This window comes from Engystomops pustulosus, chromosome 2 (genome assembly GCF_040894005.1).
Source record: "Engystomops pustulosus chromosome 2, aEngPut4.maternal, whole genome shotgun sequence".
NCBI lineage: Eukaryota > Metazoa > Chordata > Amphibia > Anura > Leptodactylidae > Engystomops > Engystomops pustulosus.
In genome coordinates, this window is record NC_092412.1 from 37,040,701 (window position 1) to 37,058,935 (window position 18,235).

An 18,235-nucleotide genomic window follows, 5' to 3' on the forward strand; every position below is an offset into this window, starting at 1 on the left:
TGCAGACCATAAAATTTTAAATTTTTCATTATTGGGGCCATGTGACGGGATGAGATGCTTTTTCCAATGTTACCATTTTGGGGTTGGTATCCCCTATTGTTGAAAATTTAGGAACTTTTTTTTGAGGGCAGGAGTAGAAAAGCATCAATTTTGTACTGGATTTTTTCCTTTTTTTTGTGTTCCCCGTATAGCCTAATAATCATGTTATCTTTATTCTATGGGTCTGGGATATGGGCCGTATATATTTATACGGGGATACCATACATGAATATTTTTTCCTACATTTAACTAAATTTGTCAAATAAAACCGTAATGTGGGGAAAAATCTATCATTTTTGCATTGCCGTCTTCCAAGTGGCATAACATTGTTATTTTTTTGGCTACAGAGCTGGTTGATGGCTTGTTTTTTGCGGGACATGTTGTACTTTGCACCAGTATCATTCTGTACATATGTTTTTTGATCACTTTTTATTGCATTTTTTGTGGTATTGAATAGGTAAAAATCATAATTTATTGGAGGGATTTTAACAGGTTTTTTTAAACGGCGTTCATCGTGCGGGTTCAATAATTATTTATTTTTGTTCTACGGGTTGTTACTTTATTTTTTTTTTACTTTTTCCACTATGGGACATGAAAAAGCAATCATCTGATTGCTTGTTCATGATAATACTCTGCAATATTGATGTATTGCAGGGTATTAGCAGTGTCAGCCTAGCCCACTCCGACTGCAGGTGTTACACTGGAGTGTCGGCTATTAGTCACAGCCGGCACCCCGTGTTTCCCGATGCCGGTTCGGCTCCGATCCAGAGCCAAGCTGGCATCACCTCAGCAGCGGATATATCCACCGCTGAGAGCTAAATCACTGCGTTAAGTGGCGGATATATACGCCGCGGAGCGCTAGGGGGTTAACATTGATGTCAATGGGATTTTTAATTCATACGTCGTAAATTTTATGTCATCCGTTATGTTCAGTTTAGGCAGGGATCCGTTAAACATGTGTTTTTTTTGGATGGAAAACGGATGCCTGCCTAATTAAACTTAATGGATGACATAAAATTTACAGTGATGTCAATGGGATCTTTAAAGGACACCTACCACCAGTATGAAAGACTGTATGCAATTGAGCCTGAGGGGCTCCAGGCTCCATTAACACCTATGGAGCCTGGAGCTCCTCAGGCTCATTTGCATACAGTCCTTCATCCTGGTGGTAGATGTCCTTTAACTGATATGTTAAACCTCCGTTCTTTATCTTTTTTAACTGCAATAAGAACAATAGTCTGAAATTAACCTAAGTTACAATCTGTTTTTTTTGTTTTTTTTTTAAAGGAAACTGCCAAAAGCCAAAATGTAAATGGGAACTGGCCCTAACATCCTGTGGTCTGAAGAGGCCAATGATTTGCCAAAGCCGGTGTTGTGACTTCCAGGCAAACTGTCGTTGCCTCAGACCTTAGGTCCCGACGTGAGCACCTGGAAAAGGGAACATACAGGTTAAGGGCAGGGATGCACCAGCCCTGAGGCAAGTTGAGCCTCTTGCCTCAGGCAGCATCAACTGCAGGAAGATGGGGTGCAGCAGCTGTGCAATAGTTAGGTGCTATAAAACAGGACCTGACGCTTAAAAATAGTGTCTCTTCACACCTGATGTAAGCATGGGTGCAAGACACTGCATGGAGAACCCGCTTAATAAACCTAATATATTTTTAATCGAAGGGGCGGGCGACATTCCATCCCTTGCCTCAGGCAGCAGAGAGTTTAGGTTCACCACTGGGTAAGGGCATCACAGAGCCCATTGGGTTTTACTGGACTCCTAGAAAACTACTTTAAAAGGCAGGTTAAAGGACTGTATGCAAATGAGCCTAAGGGGCTCCAGGCTCCATATGTGTTAATGGAGCCTGGAGCCCCTCTGGCTCCTTTGCATACAATCTTTCCTCCTGGTGGTAGATGCCCATATACATATATATATATATATATATATATATATATATATATATATATATATATATATATTTGTCAATGCTGCCCCATAGTGGACTATAACCTCACTAATTATTGACTATAATTTCCCTAAATGCTTAATTGACAAACTTGACAAGATTTTACCATTAATGGTTTTACAAAAATAGAAAATATTATTTACAGTTTTATAAAAAAAAAAATGACAAAGCCACAGCTATAGCTAACATCATATAATCAAAGTACATGATGTAACTGGTCTAACAGCCCCATTAGCATACATTTTCTCCACACCGTTTGGCAGAAATCGTCGAATGAAAGTTTCTCTCACACCTCTCTGAAGGGGCAGACGTGGAGCCCGCGCGTCCGCCATTTTGTTTCTGTGAGAGAGAGATGACGGCTCTCCTCCTCCTCCTCACACCTCCCCCTGCCCGTCTGTCAGGCGTCTCTAGATTATTTTATGGCTCCTCAACAAGCACTTGTCTGCTGACGGTAGATACGCCCAGACCTGAGAGTGAAAAAAAAACTTGCCCTTCCCTGTTTTCAGTCGATGTCTCACGTACAACACGTAGTGTGTGACTCCTCCAGTGACAAAATGGTGGACGGCACTGCACTGACAACCAAGGACGAGGTTGTTGCACAGCAGTGCTGTGGGGGAGGGGAGAGTCAGTAAACTTGTGTTCACACTAGACATGCGATAAATTGCGTATCCGAGCAGGGATGTGGCAGTTACGCTCGTGTCGCACCTAGAGGTGAAGCGAGGGGGGGGGGTGGGAGCAGTTCTCTGCTTCAGGGGCTGTTGTGCACCACAGCGGCCGCCATCATTCCCCCGCCGCATGACTCTTTTATTTCATTAAACCATTGTTACACGCTGCGTTTATTACCACAAAACGTGGCTGCGTGTTCACAATAAACTCGCAGCGCCACCGTTTGATTCTCTAGCTGCGTTGCTTATTTACACCTGCGTAATCTGAGGTAATAGCGCCGCGCGGCGCATTAACACACACTCCTCTCCGATCCGGCGCTGAAAGGGTGCGCCAGGCTATATGGCGAGACCGAGCAGCCTCTCTCTCTCTCCATAAACATAGCGCATAGCTGAGACACGCCCATCCCCCCCCCCCCCCCCTTAGGGGTAAGCTCCTCCCCCGTATACTGCCGTCAATATGAGGATGGAGGCAGCCGCTTTGCCAGTACAGCGCCAGGCACAGATTGACCCTCCCCCCACCACCTTCATAGACTAACTGCAACGCATGGGCGGTGCTTCGCTTTCATCAAGTTTGGCAAAGGACCCGCCCTTCACACTTTAGAGAGTGGGGAGGCGGGAAAACTTGCGAGTGACTGACGTCTCTGTCAACCAATCCGCCGAGCCTTGCTTTAGCCTGTTTGCCGAGCGGCTCCGAGCCAATCGGAGTAGTTAGGGAGGCGGGACATTAGCTGTGCTCTTTGACTCCGCCCCCTTATGCTCCGGGACTGGACGGGAGAGTTGGGTTACGGGGGAAGGATCGCTGTGAGGGAAAACTGCGGCTCTGGCCTGTTCTCTCCATCACCTCCCGCTGCCGGTAAGTAGCCGACGATGAGAGGGAGTACTATAACGGGGGATATACGTATACAGCGTCCGGGCTGCCCCTCATTTACCCCTCACATGTGGAGGCGCTCTCTGACGCCACCTGGCGGGGGTAGGTGTAATTTGCCCCCTGTTACCCGGTGTGTGGCGGTTATTTCTCCGCCCGCTTTGTGAAGGGGAATGGCGCTCGCCTGTGTTCTCCTCATGACGGGAGCTGATGCCTAATCTGCCGCCTGAGGGCCGGGGAGCGGGGGGTCGGTGTCGTGTCGGGTCAGCTCGGGGTGTGCCGGGGCTGCTCGGTATTGTCCGTCTAACGGCCGACGTGCGGCAGCGCCCCCGGGAGAGCGCAGCGCGAGTAACAGCGGCGGGGCAGTAACAGTCCCACAGGGCAACAACATTAACCCTTTGTAACGTGGGCCCGCCATACAAAGAAGCTGTATATACATATATGTGTGTGTGTGAGGTATACAGGCAGCAGCACTACCCCGTATCCCCGCCTGGGGGCAGTAGTGATACTGGTGCGGCCTGGCTCAGCTGTGTGCACTAGGCCCCATCTGCTGCCTGTGGTATTGTGTGAGGCAGAAGAGATCCTTGTCTGCTCAGTGAGTGCGCCGATTGGAACATGATGGCAGCGCGGCTGCTGGTGGGAGGGGGCAGCGCGCCCGCTCTGCTGTACCGCCGCCTCCCGGCCGCTAGGTGTCGCCGCAGCCTTAGTTGTCACAATGCAGCGCGCAAGGGGGCAGAATGCAAATGTTATGTATTATTACAGCTCCATCTGCCACAGCGTGACCCCCTCACCACCCGAGCTGTGGGTAATTCCTCAGCATAGTGCTATGCATCTGATTACCACTATTATACTACTACTATCAATAATAATGCTTTATATAGCGCACATATATTACACAGAATTGGGGCTCACAAATGTTCAAAATCCATACTGTTCATACAGATAGATGGGATGCTTGGTCAAAATGATTTCAGTGGAATTGGCTTTGCGCTGTGCATTCATGCTACATATGAGAACCAGCAGGATCGGACACAGTCCAGGGATCACATCTGCACTGCTGTTTCATTACATTCGGGCCTCCCGTTACTATATCACATGACAAATCATTGACCACCTACTGATTTATATATAACGTCCACCAGGTTATCATTTTTTAACAGGCAGAATATTAGAGATCTTTGCGTTATTTATGCAGATTTCATCCCCAAAAAAAATCAGAAATTTGATTAGCCATAGGTGTGATGTCGTTGTGATGAATGCTATAAAGGGATGTTTAGTTAACGGCAAGACATCCCCTAACGAAAGGGTAACTTTCTGATTGAAGAAGAAAAGCCAACTGATATGGAGAATCAGGGTTATTTGTGGCCAAAAATGACTACAACCGAAAATATCGATCATGTGGTTTTAGCTTTAGCCTTCTGCTGTGCTATAGATGTATGCGTTCTGTTCTTTTTGGGGAGATACAATTGACCATCATGATGGGTGGCTGAGTGGGTAGCACTTCTGCCTTGCAGCGCTGGGGTCCTGGGTTCGAATCCCACCCAGGTTAACATCTGCAAAGAGTTTGTATGTTCTCGTGTTTGCGTGGGTTTCCTCCAGGTCCTCCGATTTCCTCCCACGCTCCAAAAACATACTGTTAGGTTGTTTAGATTGTGAGCCCCATGGAGACGGGTACCAATTTGACATGCTTTGTGCAGCGCTGCGTAATCTGTGTGCGCTATATAAATTATTATTATTATTATTGGTGGGATCCCCAGTGATCAGCAAGATCTGGTAACTTGCTGTGACCAGAATATCCCTTTAATAGTGTTTAATTGAACATGACAGTTCTGTTCCATGACTGGATGCCTGGTTCTCGCTGTGGTATCTCTGTTTTGGTGTGTTCAGCTAGTTTCAGGTCTTTTTGAAGTGTCCTGAACAGTAAGTGAAGTCCCATGTGTAGGGGGTCCCTGCTTGTGCCATTGCGGGAAATATTGGTTGCAGTGGTGATCTGCCCTCAAGAGCTCCATCACAAAACAGGAGATGCAGTAGCTCCACTTGAGGGGTTCAGGTAGTTTTTGCTTTTAAGGGGTTGTTACAAGTTTATTCCTTATACATTTCAGGATCTGTGGTGGTCTCAATGGTTGAAACCTCACCGATCAGATTATTATCCACTATTATGAAGAATGGTTAAGTAAAGCAACTTTTACTTTGTGTTGGACAGTCCCTTTAGCAGGCTAAGAATGTCCTGATCGCCAGCTCAACAAATTTCTGGAATTTTTAGTCTTTGTGAAGGTCTGAAATACTTTGTGCTGCAGTGAAGTGAAATACTTTGATTTATGCTTCACTTATTTTGGAAGAATTGTAAGTTTTGTGGTAATTTTGCTTTGAAGGAACAACAAATGTCTGCTCTAAAATGGGGTCCATTTTACCCATTTCAAATAAAACAGTCGGACCCCTCACTATTACTTCATGCGTCTATATGGAGGAGCAGTGTAATATAGTTGCAAACCTGATACAATCTGGGCTTTGGTGACAGATTGCAATACCTGCTTCAACTTCTCCACAGTTTATGGCACTGTTCAAGTTACAGTACACTGCATTTCTGGTGAAAGGCTGACCAGTGGAATTGATGGACCCCTGCCAATCTGATTTTAATGACTTTCCTAAGGTTAGGTCATGGGCACTAAAAGTTCTGGTAATTCTCATTAAGCCTTTTTCCACACTGCATTCAGAGTGCACTTCAATCTCCTTATACTGCATGTCAACGTGGGGTAGAATTATAGCCAATATCCAATATTTTACAGGGAGGAGGCGAAAGTGCATATTAACGGACATCTACCACCAAGATGAAGCATTGTAAACCAAACACACTTACATGCTGATGTATATCCTCTGTCAGGATCTGCTCTTCTTTTAGCTGCTTATTGGGCAAACATACCTTTAGACAGTTGTTGTTATGCAGATGCAGGTCTTGTATTGGCCACGAACGGAGGTGTTTTGGCGGAAAAAAGTTTAATTGTGCTAATGAGCGTCCGGTGCTCTTGTGATCGTCACACATGGCGCTCAGGTATTATAGTAATTATTCACTGAGCACTCTGGAGCTCTAGAGCAGCAGTGCATAATCCTATAGTGCTATAGATCCCGAGAGCTCAGTGACGTTACTGGCTCTCCAGGGAGATAGAGCGCGGGCATGGCTGCTTGAGTCGCGCTCTGGGCATGAATAATTAGAATATTGCCCAAGCGCCCTGTGTGCTAGACGCTCATTTACATAATTTAAAAAATGTTTTCCCCTCTAAACACCTTAGTTCCTGGCCAATACAAGACCTGCATCTGTCTATAGGTATGTTTGCTTAATAATGGGCGTTTCTACATGGTAGATTTCCTTAAAGCCCTTTCTAAGGAAAAAAATTGCGCAAATGAGCCTGAGGGGCAGACCTAGCTTCTCTCTGATCTGGCTTTACAAGCTGTTACACTGTCTTGCCCTTCCCCCTGCTTGCTCAGCACCTGTGCAGTGAGTCAGCTTTAAGGGATCCTATCGCTCATTTCTACTCTTCCCTCTTCCTCCTTCACATCATTCAGCACTTAATATCATGTGACCCAGGTGATGTCGTCTAATGTCTTTTACCCCCTAACATTTGCTAAATCCCATGTAATCCCGTGAAAACACAGAAGGCCTCGCCTTAAACGTTCAAATGATTTTTGAGCAACGCTACGCCAGCTAACAAACAGCATAGTTTTGGCTGCTGACGCATCTACCTGATGGATACATCAGGAGGCCCAAGCACTTTAAACAATTTTTTTTGGATGTGTCAGAAAACTGCCTAAAAATGGTCTAAAACCTTCTATATTGGTAGAATGATACATCCCCACCATTAAAGGGATTTTGAAGAAATTGACATAATAAACCACTACCATTATGTAATCAAGCAGCTGACATCTTCTAGATTATGTCTATTTCATTGCCCAGCGCGATGGCATCATCCAGATAATCAACTTTGAAGGGACATGCAATTTGGTTGTAATAATTCAAGGAGGCGGAGAGTTTAACACTCAAGTCAAGCTCTCCTCACTTCAGAAAGCTCCCATCACTGTAATTGATGGTCCCACATCCAGAAGCATCACTAACCAGGTCTCCTTCATTCTGAGGTGAGATGAGCTTGTCTTCAATGCTGAGCTCTCCGCCTCCATGACCTTATACAAACAAATTACATCTCACTTTAAAGTTGATTTTCTGATTGATGCCACCACACTCGGCCATGAAAGAAACATGATCTGGAAGTTGTTAATCAGTTTCATAACATACTGGTCATTGTTAATTACGTCAATCTCTGATGACAGGTTCCCTTTAAATTTTGTGGGAGGAAGTGAAAACTAGAGGTGCCAACTTTGTTGTTGTACAAACAACATTGTTTGAGAACTTTCGTAATGGTGTGAATGGGGCAGCACATTACAGCCTTGCAGCGCTGGGGATCTGGGTTCATGTCCCAGGGTCAACATCTGCAAAGAGTTTGAGTGTTCTCTCCGTGTGTATGCGTGGGTTTCCTCCCCTGATGTCAGCTCACCAGGCTGTGACCTCTGTGAAGGAGAAGGGAGGAGCTGTACTGGAGCACAAAGGTGGGGGGTTGAGATCTGAGGAGTGAATAACACAGACAGGTCACATTTTTTTTTTAATGCATCAAAATTGAAGCCCAATCCTTGTGAATACACAGAGCATTTTGTCGGGATGTAAGGTAAGTTATAACTCACTTATATTGTAATGCAGATGCTTGGAAAAGGCAGAAGGGCATAAATGCAGCTGTCTTTAGTGAAAATGAGGTTCCTTATGACAGGTTCCCTTTAAACAAATGAGATCTGTAGTAATTATCTGCTGCAGAAATTGACAAATGGCAACACTGACCTGTGCTGCAATACAGACTGTGATGATGCTCTCGTAGCCTGTCATTGATATATTAATTTCTACTTTCTTTCCTTGGCATTAGTCATAAGGGTAATCGTATCTCAATAATACGTAGTATTGACAGTTTACGCACATTAGGTATTAGTCTTTGTGTATAACCTGTTTTCGGCTTTGACTGTATTTGACAGGTTTTCAGGAATTAAAATATCTCTGTTTTTTGCAGAAGTGCCCCCGCTTGTTTGTAGTGCACTCAATTTTGAGCGAATTGTGCCTGGGTGCAGATCCAAGCACAACCACTATACTATGTATGGTGCTGTTGTTTGGGTTGTGGTGAGGAGCCTGTTTTGAAGGCTGCAGTTCCAGCTGTTGTTAGACTTTCCTAAGGATAGGTCATCAGTATTCTAGCTCTGGAACCCCTGTAAGCTGTAGATAAATGGATTAGGGTTGGGGATTTTGCATCATTTGTAATGGTGGGAAGTCTCTTCTAGTTGCACCCCCCTGGAGGTAAATGTATGTAGGCTAGAAAAAAGCACAGATAAAATTCTCCATAACTTAGTTTACCTACCTGTGTGAATATGCCATGTTCTCTCTTCTGGAGATAATTGTACATCGGTCTATACCAATTTAAAACACAGTATACCAAAAATATTGGGGGCTCTCCTGTCTCCCCCCCCCCCCTAACTATAAGTATCTGTTTTAGGTTGTAGATATCACGCCCCATGGATAAATTTAGATTGGGTTGTGACAGAATCTAGCCAAAGGGAGTTGGATGGTTTTCAGGATGAGGAAATGCCATAAAAATTCTAATTAGAGGGCCTTTTCCAACCACTGAAGTCACAAATCAACTTTTAAACTATCCACAGAATGGTGTATAATCTGCTGATTGGTGGTGGTTCACATTTTCCATCACTGATCAGGTCACTTTTGCAGGTGTATATATATTTATTAGCTGTTGTACTGATGTTTTGTAGACCCGATGTCATTGCTACAGAAAAATAATAAAATTGTTGGGGTGGGCCTGAGCAGCAGAACTAGAACTGTGACGGTTATGCCCAGGAAATCCTTGTGCTGGGTAAGAACCTTGTGAGTACAGCGCTATTGTTTTGCAGTGACTATGCTATAATTGGGTGTACACTTCATTTGAGGCTGCTGCAAATGGCTTCTTATTCATTTGTTAGTCCTGCCTTACTGATGCATAACACTGCCATCATTGCATCTGTGTTCTTTATTTTTTCTTCTTCCTGCTGATGGCGCTGTGCGACCATGTCTGCTGGAGCAGATGGAGCCTGATGCTTGCATGTGACGGCCGATGGGAGCACCCGCTGAATGCACATAGGGCTCACAGGGAGACTCTGTTGCAAGAGCTGACTTTCTGCAGTCACCATGGAGACCAGGGTTTGTTCTGTTGAGTCTTATACTATATCTGGTTCTGTAAAATGGTTCTTGGTGGCATCTACATTCAGCAGCTCTATATGAAGAGTGTGATGGTTCCTTAACCTTTTTTTTTTTTTTTTTTTTTTTTTTTTTAAATTGAAATTTGGAAGCAAAAAAGAATATCCAGTGGAAAACCATCCATCAAACCCTGTACGGTTAATAGTATGAGGTGTCTTGCAGAGATATTCAACCCATTCTTTGTATGTTTGTTCTAGCTAGTATTAAAGTAAAAGCTTTACCTCTTATTTGTCAGTCAATTATTAGACAAAATGAATGCAATAAAGGTAGAAGGAGCACACAGATGTTACCACAAACCATGCAGACAATCAGCCGGTCAGTGCCGTAGGGGTGCGTTGGCTTAGCTACAGACAGCAGCTAGTGCACCGTTCTTCTGCAGTCATTGCCCTTTTAGCTGTGATTTCCATTTCACAACTAGTGGAGGTGACACCCATTTCAGAGATGCTAAACTGGTGCAAGTCCTGGTCTGATGTGGATTGATTTATTACAGGGGTTTTTCCGCGAACGAAAGTTGGGCCCTATCCCAAGATCGCGAGAACGAGGGGTCCGACGGCCGCACATGACCTTTCTTCTCCATTCATCTCTATGGAGCTGATGGAAATTGCCGAGCGCTGTGAACTATTGAACTAACAGTGGATAGGGGTTCTGACCACATAACTCCATCCACCCTGATGGGAGATGTTTAGGTCCCTAGGTTATTCTTTCAAAAAGTGTGTATGGCTCTCCCCATTGACCATGCATTCAGAATAAGCCAAGTGTGTATGGGGAGGATAGCGCACCGCCTGTTAGACGCATGTATACAACTAGCCAAAAGAGCAGGGAATCTTATCTCCTTTGATTCCTGATTGTGGTGGTTTTGAATTATTCCTTTGGGGAAACTGGGCAGACCTTAGGACACATGAATGTGAAATGAGGTTTTAGAAAATATTTATAGAGAATTTGAAGTTTGTGTGTCTGTGTTGCAGTCAACACTTCCATTATAAGGGCACAGTCACACATTGAAACTTGAAACGCAATGCAGCCGTAACAAGGAGGGGGATGGCATCTGCATTTCCTTTGAAATGGAGGCGGTCAGTAATTAGCTCCATGTGTTATTTAAAGGAAACTTAAATGCTACCGGCACTAACTCCTCCCCCTTCTAGGTTGCATTGTTTTTCAAAACGCATTAGGGTGGTGTCACACGTTCAGGTTTTGGTTCCGTTTTGTAACGGAATCAAACGCATATGCTATTGTCTGCGGGCCGCCTCAGTGCGCTTTGATTTGGTTAGAAGCGTGACACCTCTCACAAGCAGAAAGTGTGCCTGCACCCTAAGCACATACAGCCAAGTTAGTGAATACCTTGAAGAAGAGCGCTTTTATGCTCTTGAAACTCGTTGGATTTATTCCTTTTGCTGTTGTACGTCATTTACATGAATATGCCTTTTTAATGAGATGTTGCTAATTATGACGTTTTAACATTGCAGTTGGATCTCGCTCCACTGTACTGGATCACTCCTTCTGTTTACCTAGTGAATAACAGAGCGTTTTTTGCTGGGCAATGAAAGGAGGACATGATTACAGGTTGGAGCTGTTGTCCAGAGCTGTTTTTGTTGTGGCCTGTTGCATTATAGATAACTGATATTTGGGGTCCTGGTCACGGGACACAGTGTTAAGTCTGTGAATTTTGGACAACACATGGTCCGTGATTCAGACTGACAATCTCTTAAACTTGGAAAGATCAAAATCTCCCAAAGAGCCTACAGAGGGGACACCGAATAAAAAGAAAGAAAATAAAAAATATGGTTCCTTATATTCCTTAAACTAATGTTAATATACTTATATATCGTTTAACCATCACTATTTTTTTTCCTTTTCCTAGGTTACCTGGAACATACATGTGTCCTTTAAAAGGAGCTGAAAAGTGACACAAATTCAGGTTTTCCATCTCATGCCATGGCTACAGGACTCAAAAATGTGGGCAATGCTTTTGGTGGCCCAGCTTCCTCTAAAACCTTCCAGACCACATCGGTTGTAGTTGATGACGATGATGATGTCGTCTTCATTGAACCTGTGCAGGTGCCTCAAAGCGCACCGCCCGCCGCTCCGAGGAGTGCAGGATTTTCCTCTGCGGCAAAAGAAAATCACAGGGCAGACTTGAAATCGCACACTTCCAGCAAGGATTTAGATACTAACAAGGGAGCAATAAGTGAAACAATAATCATTGACGATGAGGAAGAACCTGAGCCCAGTCGTGTCCATGACAAAAATGCTTCCACTTATACCAATCGCAGACTTATGGACTCCAACAGACCAATTAACGTGGATTATCCATCTTCATCCAGCTTCTCAAGAAACAAACCAAATGCTGGCCTCATGAGTTCTGGTATTACTACTGAGCCTGACTCTGAAATACAGATCGCAAATGTCACCACTCTAGATTCTGGAATGAACTCTGTAAGTGACCATCAGACTTCAGAGAGTAGAGATATGAATCTGATGATCACTCACGTCACATCGCTGCAGAATCCAGGAATGGGAGATGTACCTAATGGATTGCAGTCAACCAATTTTGGTGGGCATGTTTCAACTTATCCATCACCACTTACCTCACAGACCAAGTCCACGACAGGACCTTACAACCCAGGGAGAATTAGTGTTGGTGGTGATGTTTTTCAGAATGGAGAATCTACAACGCATCATACTTCTGGTAAGTGTTTGAAGAGTGAAAAGTTCAAGTGTAAAAAAAAAAAAAATTTGGTCGAATTGGAATGGCAAGTCCCACAATAATGAATATGCCGGAACCCCGCCCCCCCCCCCACCTGCAGCCTTTAATATTTCGAATAAATCAGTAATTATTTTTTATAAGTCACTAGAATACCCCCTTTCGATATAAAATGGCTATTAGATGGCCTGATTATACTTGGACTTTGTGGATATAAGAAGATGCTTGTTCCCATTAATTGTCCTGTGTGTGTGCTACTACATAAATTGTAGTAGCTGAAATTAAAGGAAACCTACCACTTCCGATGGTGGTTATAAGCTGCAAATGCTGTGCACGAGCTCAGTGTGAGCTGGTGCCGGCGCTTATTTTTGTTATGTTTTTAAACCGTTGTAAAGCGTTTAAACGCTTTATTAATCTTTACATACAAGTATCTTCACCGCTCCGTGGTCCGCGCTCGGCGCACCGTGAGCGCGACCACTTCGTGAGCCTGCATAGGAAGTGGTCGCACGCATGTTGCACCGAGCGACAACCACGGTGTGGTGAAGATACTTGTATATAAAGTTTAATAAAGCGTTTAAACGCTTTACAACGGTTTAAAAACATAATGAAAATAAGCGCCGGCACCAGCTCACCCTGAGCTGTTGCATAGCATTTGCAGCTTATAACCTCCATTTGGAGGTACCTATTTGGTACCTACTTCAGATTGTCACATTTCTAAGCTACTCAGCTCTGGTCAACAGTCTGTGTCCTGAGGGAGTAGCAGGTATTTTCTGCTGTGCAAATAAACCACATAGGATCAGATAAGTTTAACCAAGCTGATACAACACTTTGCATAAGAAAGGGGCCCTATCAACATATTTTACCCCCAACTAGCAGGCCCCTCAGGTACACTATGAAACATTCTAAGTAGAACTCTCTACTCTCTTTTTGTGAAATATCGGACATCTACCAATAAAGAAAAATTCTCCTCCCAAACTTGTGTGAGAAGAGAACTCATGTCAGCTAAAATATGATTTAAGTTTAGAGGAGGCAGGGGGAAGTTTCTCTTCACATGCTTCTAACTTCAGTTCTATAGCATCTAGAACCATATAAAGGATAACAATTGCATTTTACAGGTCACATCGGGCTTGTAGTTCTGTGAGCTACATAACAAGTGAAGCACAACATGTTTTTTTGTTTTCAGTAGCTCCCAGAACAACAAGCCTGGTGTGGTCTTAAATTTGAGGTTCGTATCTTTAGTATTTCACCATGTTTTTAGGTGTAAATCTCCTGCAGAATTTTTTTTTTTTTTTTATTAATACATGAAAACATTTTCATACCCTACCTAAAGTGTTAGTTTAATGGGGTAACATTTGGTGACCGGTTCTCGTGAATACTCACTTTGCTTTGGATTTGGCATGGTATAAAGTTCCATGTACTGGTGCTCCCAGACAATTGACAGTAAATGCTGATGTTTTTGGGTTATTTGGACATTTGTGGACACCTTTACTCTAAGATATAGCTATGTTTAAAGCTGACAAAAACTTTACCAGCATTGACTCTAGTGACTTCATGTTAAATCTTGAACCTTTTTCTTTTTAGACGCATGGATATCACAATCTGCATCCTTTCCCCGTAATCAGCAGTCTGGCGTGGATACCATGTCACCAGTGGCCTCCCTTCCAAAACAAGTCCTGCAATCTCCTCAATCACAGCAGCCGGCAAAAGCTGTTAAAGTCACTTGTGCAAACTGCAAGAAGCCGCTTCAGAAAGGGCAGACTGCATATCAGCGGAAAGGATCCACTCATTTGTTTTGTTCTACTACTTGCTTGTCATCCTTTTCACAGAAACCAGCTCCAAAGAAGCTCTGCACAATGTGCAAAAAGTAAGCACACGTTGGCTACACCTAATATTTCGGGGCACTAAAAAAATCTGTTCCCTTGAAAGCCAGATCTAGTCTTTGAACAGGTTGTGCAAGCCAGTCAATTGCTCTGCCAGAGCTTGCTTTTTGGCGACTTTACTCTGCTTCATATAGGGGAGTATTGAGTGTGAAACGGGTCCTATATGGGCTTTTTCTTGCCCCCACTCCTGATTTAAATGGTGTCCCTTTAAGATTTCTAATGGAAACAGATCTGCTGCATCATACGGAGTATGTTAACATTGGTTATCTATATGGTTCTTGAGGTGCTCAAACTTCTCACAGATTCCATTTAACTTTGCTAAAATGTATTTCCTCTTGCAAAATATAGACCTTTTGTAAACTTTTAGAATTTTTAAACCATCCTAAATTAAGCTTTATATTCTAACATTTAAAGCATAGACATGAAAAAATTGCAATAGTAAATAAACCAATCCAGCTACTGGATAATATTTGGTTAATTACTGCTGACAGGATCTTTTTTTTTTTTTGGGGGGGGGGGGGGTTTAAATGGAATTCATGTTCTCCAATGCTGTAAGCGTAATACAGGCTGATACAGCATTGGTGTGATGCCCTCTGGCACATTCCCTAGTCACTCTGCATACTCATAAATACCCTCCAGGTGTAATAAAGCCATGCAGGTTCTTCAATAATATAAATAACGGATTGCCTAATTATTCAGATTTAATTAGATTTGCACCTTCCCAAAGTGTACCTGCTCATGACTGAAATCTATGTTTTTTTTTTTTTTTCTTTTTTCAGAGATATAACAACAATGAAAGGAACAATTGTTGCCCAAGTAGATTCAAGTGAATCCTTCCAGGAATTCTGCAGTACCTACTGCTTATCATTGTATGAGGACAAGCAGAACTCTGCCAAAAATCAAAACAAGTCAAGGTGCACAATCTGCGGCAAATTAACTGAGGTATAATATTCTTGTGTTCACGTAACCTAAATATATTTGTGAATTCTACAGTGATTGTGGTTCAGTGGAAAACCGAACCCAAGTAATAGTTTTCCTTCATTCTTGCAACATGAAATAATCCACAGTGCGTTTGTTTCAGCACGGATGATTTTATTAAATCTTGAAGGGGTTGGCCACTCCTTTTCATGAGTTGCTCATTTGACTTTAATATTTTTATAATAAAAAAGAAATAGTTTACAAAACTTTTTGCGCGGATCATCAAAGCCCGATGATTATAGGGTAGTACAGAATTGGGGGAGTTGCCTCGGCAGATCACTAGTGAGCAGACATATTGCCTTGGAAGGATTTTTTTCCCCTCATCTGTTAGCAATGTTTCTTGGCTGTATAGTGGTTGTAATTGATGTAGTTACTAGTTTAAGTTTCCTCTTTATTAGCATATATGCGTAAACATGTTCATTAACAAGGCATAGTACAGATCCGTGGTCACTTGTTTGCAGCCCATGCAAAGTCACCCAAGAATTTCTGAGCCACACACTATGGGCAGGAATAGGACCTGCTTCTAGTCTTGCAGCTTGGACAGTTAGCTCGTACGTGGAGCCTAGGAAATTATAGCTCTGTGTATAAGCCCAAAGAAATTTTGTCCATGTACTATTCATTGAATCAATGGCTAGCACACAGACAAAAACAATGTTTGTGTGTGTATGAGATATAATTGGTTTTATTGAATATTTTCTGTAGGCACCCTATATATTTTGGTGACTAGAATTTTCATTTATATAATTGCAGATTCGTCATGAAGTAAGCTTTAAAAACATGACTCACAAGCTGTGCAGCGACCATTGCTTCAATCGCTACCGGATGGCCAACGGTTTGATCATGAATTGCTGTGAGCATTGCGGTGAATACCTGCCAAGCAAAGGAGCTGGAGACAATGTACTCATGGTTGACGGCCAGTGGAAGAGGTTCTGCAGTCCAGCCTGCCTCAATGAATTTAAGCTGGTAAACTACTTTTCAAGTGTTCCCAACATATACTACTAGAAAGGAAAGAATTCTTCATTGTGATTAGTCTGCACACACTGCTATGCAATTTGTACCAGGCGCCTATCTTACTGAACATGTGAAACAATGAGTGGGAACCTGCATAAACTCTTTCCAAACAATGCAGGGCTTGGTATTGCCTGTACACCAGCCCTTGTGCATTATTGACTCTCAGGTCTTTTAAAAAAAAAAAAAACAAAAAAAAACATAAAGATGCTTTCAAGAAGAGTTGCTACTAAAAAAAGAAAAACAATTTATATATACATATATCGAGATTGCCCACTCTTCATATGTTATTCCCGCTTGTAGATTTGACATTGACATCAATATCTATGGGACATAGAGGCAAATACCAACCATCTTTTTGTCTTTTACCAATGCCTTTTTTTTATATTTTGATGTTGTCGGCAAAAAAAAAAGAAAAAAAATTGTAACAATATCATAAGTATTCATTTTCTGATTTGCAACTTGTTCATTGAAAATCTTTCATTTTAGTTTTTGCAGTGCTACCCTTTGTTGCATGTTACAGTCAGGCCTGGTCTCTGTAGACAGGGGAGGATTTCACAGTGCTCACCATGCATATGTGATGGAGTCCTCATTTATAGCTAGAAAGTAAAGGCTAATAAGAGAATTGCCTGCGTGTGTGTTGAAGGGTGGGAAATAACATGCTTAACATACATTTTTGCATTCGGGTTCATATTTGTTGCAGACTAGGAAATGGCTTACTTTTTAACAAAGTTTTGGTAGTGTCGTCTTTGGCTTTTCTCTTGGCAGTCGGTCTTTGAAATAACATGCAGGTAAAGTGGTGGAGGTGAATATGCTTGCTTGAGGCATCTCGGCTAAACCTATTCCTGAAACCAGTCAAATGATCACATCTAGTCCGGCTTCTGCCAGATATGAGCTGAGGTGAGGGCCTGCCATGCATTTCCCTTTCAGAGACCTTTGCAGGGGAAACATGATGGCCTTTTTAATCATTGACTGTTTGCCTAACACATGGATGAACTGGTTATGAGGGGAAGAAAAGCAGATGTGATACCTGTTTAATGGAGGGGATAAAGTGTGCCGCCTACTGAGTGGATGACTTTGTGGTTCTTTTCTAATACTAAATGAACTAGGTGTGCATAAAGATGTCCTTTTTAACGATAATATTGCTAACATACTAAACAAGAAGTGTTCTCTTTGGCATTTGTATAAAACTTTATCTAGATAATATATCCAGTGTGTGTGTTCAGATTATAAGGATGACTTTATTTTTCTACTCGCAACCATATGCTGGGGTTGTAGGCCTCTCTTTTTAGGGATAGCAATTTTGCAGCCATTAGACCAAAAATATATAGTGGTGGTTTGTTTTGGGTTTTTGTTAGTTTGTTTCACAAGTTATATGTACTTAATCATACTTTTATATGTGTTATTCATAGATCCATTTTTAAGGTTTAAGAACTTTGCTTTGTTGGATCAGTTGTTTTAGAAACAAATTGTCAGCCAAATAGACATCTGCATCAATATATATTTGGTGACTTTTATCCATACAATGAATACTAAGCTAGGCCAAAGCATCGAGCATGATGGAGGGCACTGTGGGGGGACGCTAAAGCAGAACACCTGTAGGCTTCACGTTATATCTTCAGGCACTGGAGACGGCAAAGACGCAAGTTAGTGGTAATGCACTTGTCCATGGTTAGTCTGAATTGCGAACCGTGCGCCAACCTGATTCCATGGACTGCTGAGGCTGGGACTCCAGGCATCAGTGATTAATGATAGGAGTCCCTGCAAAACAGCAGCACGGACACAGTGTGACTGATTCTAGAAATGAGGAGTTGAT

At 42.8% G+C, this 18,235-nt stretch overlaps 1 protein-coding gene across 2 annotated transcripts in view; it reads left to right on the plus strand.

Moving 5' to 3' along the window:
- Positions 1 to 3,210: 3,210 nt before the first annotated feature.
- Positions 3,211 to 18,235, plus strand: part of ZMYM2 (zinc finger MYM-type containing 2) — a 36,271-nt gene continuing 21,246 nt past the window's right edge. The window contains exons 1-5 of one of the 2 annotated variants that reach the window (XM_072134268.1): positions 3,211 to 3,509; positions 11,711 to 12,538; positions 14,135 to 14,417; positions 15,213 to 15,375; positions 16,162 to 16,374. In XM_072134268.1, the coding sequence (XP_071990369.1) occupies positions 11,785 to 12,538; positions 14,135 to 14,417; positions 15,213 to 15,375; positions 16,162 to 16,374 (1,413 nt within the window). In that variant the 5' untranslated portion in view covers positions 3,211 to 3,509; positions 11,711 to 11,784. Of the gene's footprint in view, positions 3,510 to 7,816; positions 8,234 to 11,710; positions 12,539 to 14,134; positions 14,418 to 15,212; positions 15,376 to 16,161; positions 16,375 to 18,235 lie in introns of those variants that run through there. The other variant, XM_072134269.1, reaches the window with a different exon arrangement.